General features: G+C 44.0%; 1 protein-coding gene across 1 annotated transcript; it reads left to right on the top strand.

Annotated features, from left to right (window-relative positions):
* Nucleotides 1-223: 223 nt before the first annotated feature.
* On the top strand, nt 224-1201 carry MC3R (melanocortin 3 receptor; the record flags this gene model as incomplete). The annotated part of the gene is made up of 1 exon (XM_079543416.1): nt 224-1201. One exon carries the CDS (start codon nt 224-226, stop codon nt 1199-1201), a length of 978 nt encoding a protein of 325 aa, XP_079399542.1.
* Nucleotides 1202-1890: the final 689 nt, after the last annotated feature.

Here is a 1890-nt window from a genome sequence, read left to right as displayed (position 1 = left end):
ATGAGGCGCACTGTAAAGGAAGAATCTTCTTTTTAAGTTTCTACTTGCAGAAGTGACTAACGCGAACTCCTGCTTGGTTGCACCCTGCATGCATTGCAGCAACTTGGAAGGAATTATTTTTCCCTTTTGCTTTTTTCTTTCCCTTCTTCCCCTTCTTTTTCTTTTCTTCTTCTTTTAACCTTTGCTCTGTCAGCTCTGTTATCTCCTGCAAACCTGGCTGACCATGAACGGCACACACTTTGCCTTTTCATTTCAGCCTGTGCTGCTTAATGTCACCGAAGATGTCAATGACTCAATTCTCAACAACAGAAGCAGCGATGGATTTTGTGAGCAGGTCTTCATAAAAGCTGAGGTCTTCTTGGCTTTAGGGATCATCAGCCTGCTGGAAAACATCCTTGTCATTCTCGCAGTGCTGAAGAATGGAAACCTACATTCTCCCATGTACTTCTTCCTCTGTAGCTTGGCTGTGGCAGATATGTTGGTGAGCATGTCAAACGCCTTGGAGACCGTCATGATTGCAATCCTGAGCAGCGGCTATTTGATCATCGATGACCACTTCATCCAGCACATGGACAATGTTTTCGACTCAATGATATGCATTTCTTTGGTAGCGTCAATTTGCAACCTCTTGGTTATAGCCATTGACAGGTACATCACTATTTTCTATGCTCTCCGTTACCACAGTATCATGACTGTGAAGAAAGCTTTAACCCTAATTGTGCTCATCTGGATCGCCTGCATCATCTGCGGCATCATATTCATTGCCTACTCAGAAAGCAAAACTGTCATTGTCTGTCTCATCACCATGTTCTTTACCATGCTCTTCCTCATGGCCTCCCTTTACGTTCACATGTTCCTGTTTGCACGCCTGCACGTGAAGCGGATCGCAGCCCTGCCTGTGGACGGGGTGCCCTCCCAGCGGACCTGCATGAAGGGCGCCGTCACCATCACAATACTGCTGGGTGTCTTCATTGTTTGCTGGGCGCCTTTCTTCCTTCACCTCATTCTCATCATTTCTTGCCCTATGAATTCATACTGTGTCTGCTACACTTCACACTTCAACACTTATCTGGTTTTGATAATGTGCAACTCGGTAATCGATCCGCTCATTTACGCCTTCCGGAGCCTGGAGATGAGAAAGACTTTCAAAGAAATAGTATGTTGCTGCTATGGTGTGAGCGTGGGACAGTGCATGCTGTGAGCTCCCGGCTTTGTGTGGGAGCAGAGGAAGCATACAGTAGGTGTATGAACGTGTACGTAGATACATAGCAGCTTCATTTTAAGAGCACTTCTTGAAGAAAGGGCACAGGAAAAAAGCTCCTATTTAATGCCTTGATTTATGCTTTTCGAAAGGAAAGGATTCAACTAAACAATTTGAAGCTATTTAAATAGCCATAACAAAGCAAAGTCCAAAGCAGCTTGCAAAATAGATGAAACAAATGTGAAATGAGGAGAAAAGAATCCTGAGAGTGAATGTTACCCTACAGAGAATGGAATAATATTCTGTCTCTCTCCTCCATCTGCACCTGTTGCTTTATCTCTGTGCCTCTAGCAGTGAAATCAGTGTTTCCCAAAAGATTCCCTTAGGAACTTCTCTGGAAAGCTATTCACCCACAGTCAAATCAAACCACTGACAGTGACAGCTTTGCTCTGATGTCTCCACCTTTTAATAAAGGAACAGACTGACATTTGTGCTGCTTGATATAAAGCAAATCAAGAAAAGTCTTAAAAGGATGAAAGCAAACCATCCCCGGCACTGAACTATTCCTCCTGTAAAGTCAGCTCAGTGAGAATGAACAACTGTGCGAGCGACAGTGTGATTTACACAGCTGGTGGGTAGAAGTGAACTCATTTGAAGATGCCAATTACTTTCCTTATTGCGGGATAGCA

The sequence above is a fragment of the Tetrao urogallus genome (genome assembly GCF_951394365.1).
Source record: "Tetrao urogallus genome assembly, chromosome: 16".
Classification (NCBI taxonomy): domain Eukaryota; kingdom Metazoa; phylum Chordata; class Aves; order Galliformes; family Phasianidae; genus Tetrao; species Tetrao urogallus.
Note: the sequence above shows the minus strand (reverse complement) of the source record. Positions and strands in the feature narration are given on the sequence as shown.